This window comes from Marmota flaviventris, chromosome 7 (assembly GCF_047511675.1).
Source record: "Marmota flaviventris isolate mMarFla1 chromosome 7, mMarFla1.hap1, whole genome shotgun sequence".
Taxonomy (NCBI): Eukaryota; Metazoa; Chordata; class Mammalia; order Rodentia; family Sciuridae; genus Marmota; species Marmota flaviventris.
Genome location: NC_092504.1, coordinates 53,001,307 through 53,002,727, shown reverse-complemented (window position 1 = coordinate 53,002,727; position 1,421 = coordinate 53,001,307). Strand labels below are relative to the sequence as shown.

At 37.7% G+C, this 1,421-nt stretch overlaps 1 protein-coding gene across 1 annotated transcript; it reads left to right on the top strand.

Moving 5' to 3' along the window:
- The first annotated feature begins 641 nt into the window (after positions 1-641).
- Cisd2 (CDGSH iron sulfur domain 2) lies at positions 642-1,175 on the top strand. Its single transcript, XM_027947341.2, has one exon. It carries the CDS (start codon positions 663-665, stop codon positions 1,068-1,070), a length of 408 nt encoding a protein of 135 aa, XP_027803142.2. The 5' UTR covers positions 642-662; the 3' UTR covers positions 1,071-1,175.
- Positions 1,176-1,421: the final 246 nt, after the last annotated feature.

Sequence of the window (1,421 nt, the reverse complement as noted above, 5' to 3'; positions counted from 1 at the left end):
GAACCATCCACCAACAAGACATAACAATTATCAATATGTATGCACCAAACAATGATGCTGCAACGTTCATAAAACAAACTCTCCTCAAGTTCAAGAGTCCAATAGACCACAAGACAATAATTATGGGTGACTTCAACACACCACTCTCTCCATTGGACAGATCCACCAGACAAAAGCTGAATAAAGAAACTATAGAACTCAATAACACAATCAATAACCTAGACTTAACCGACATATATAGAATATATCGACCATCATCAAGTGGATACACGTTCTTCTCAGCAACACATGGATCCTTCTCAAAGATAGACCATATATTATGCCATAGGGCAACTCTTAGTAAATATAAAGGTGTGGAGATAATACCATGCATCTTATCTGATCATAATGGAATGAAACTGGAAATCAATGATAAAAGAAGGAAGGAAAAATCCTGCATCACCTGGAAAATGAACAATATGTTACTAAATGATCAATGGGTTACAGAAGACATAAAGGAGGAAATAAAAAAATTCTTAGAGACAAATGAAAATACAGACAAAACATATCAGAATGTATAGGACACAATGAAAGCAGTTTTAAGAGGGAAATTCGGGCGCAGGCGCGGCAGCCCAGCCGGAGTGCGGAGGAGGCTCGGAGAGGAGCTGACGCCGCTGGCCAGGATGGTACTTGAGAGCGTGGCCCGCATCGTGAAGGTGCAGCTCCCAGCTTATCTTAAGCGGCTCCCAGTCCCGGAGAGCATTACCGGCTTCGCCCGGCTCACAGTTTCAGAATGGCTTCGGTTATTGCCTTTCCTTGGTGTACTTGCACTACTTGGCTACCTTGCAGTCCGTCCATTCTTCCCGAAGAAAAAACAACAGAAGGATAGCTTGATAAATCTTAAAATACAAAAGGAAAACCCTAAAGTGGTGAATGAAATAAACATTGAAGATTTGTGTCTTACTAAAGCAGCTTATTGTAGGTGTTGGCGTTCAAAGACGTTTCCTGCCTGTGATGGTTCCCACAATAAACATAATGAATTGACAGGAGATAATGTGGGTCCACTCATACTGAAGAAGAAAGAAGTGTAATAGTAATGATTTAGGATTGGTCAATTGTGTGCTGTAAAATCTTCCAACAACATTTTCTCATTCTTTGTGTATAGAAAATCTTTGAAATGGTGGTTTTAATTATTACTACTGGCTGAATAATTATTTCTGCCAATTTATTTTCTTGCTACACTACTGTTTATATTTGATACTTAGTATATTCAAAGTCATTTATGTAGAAGTTATTTTCAAGCCTCATTCTGACTTCAAAGAATTAATGTATATTTCGGCAATAAAATCCATACTTCTGGTTTTAATTAATTTAGAAATTAAAATTTTGGCAATGTGTCCAACACTGTTTCTTTTGATAATTAATAATTCAACAGAATCCGT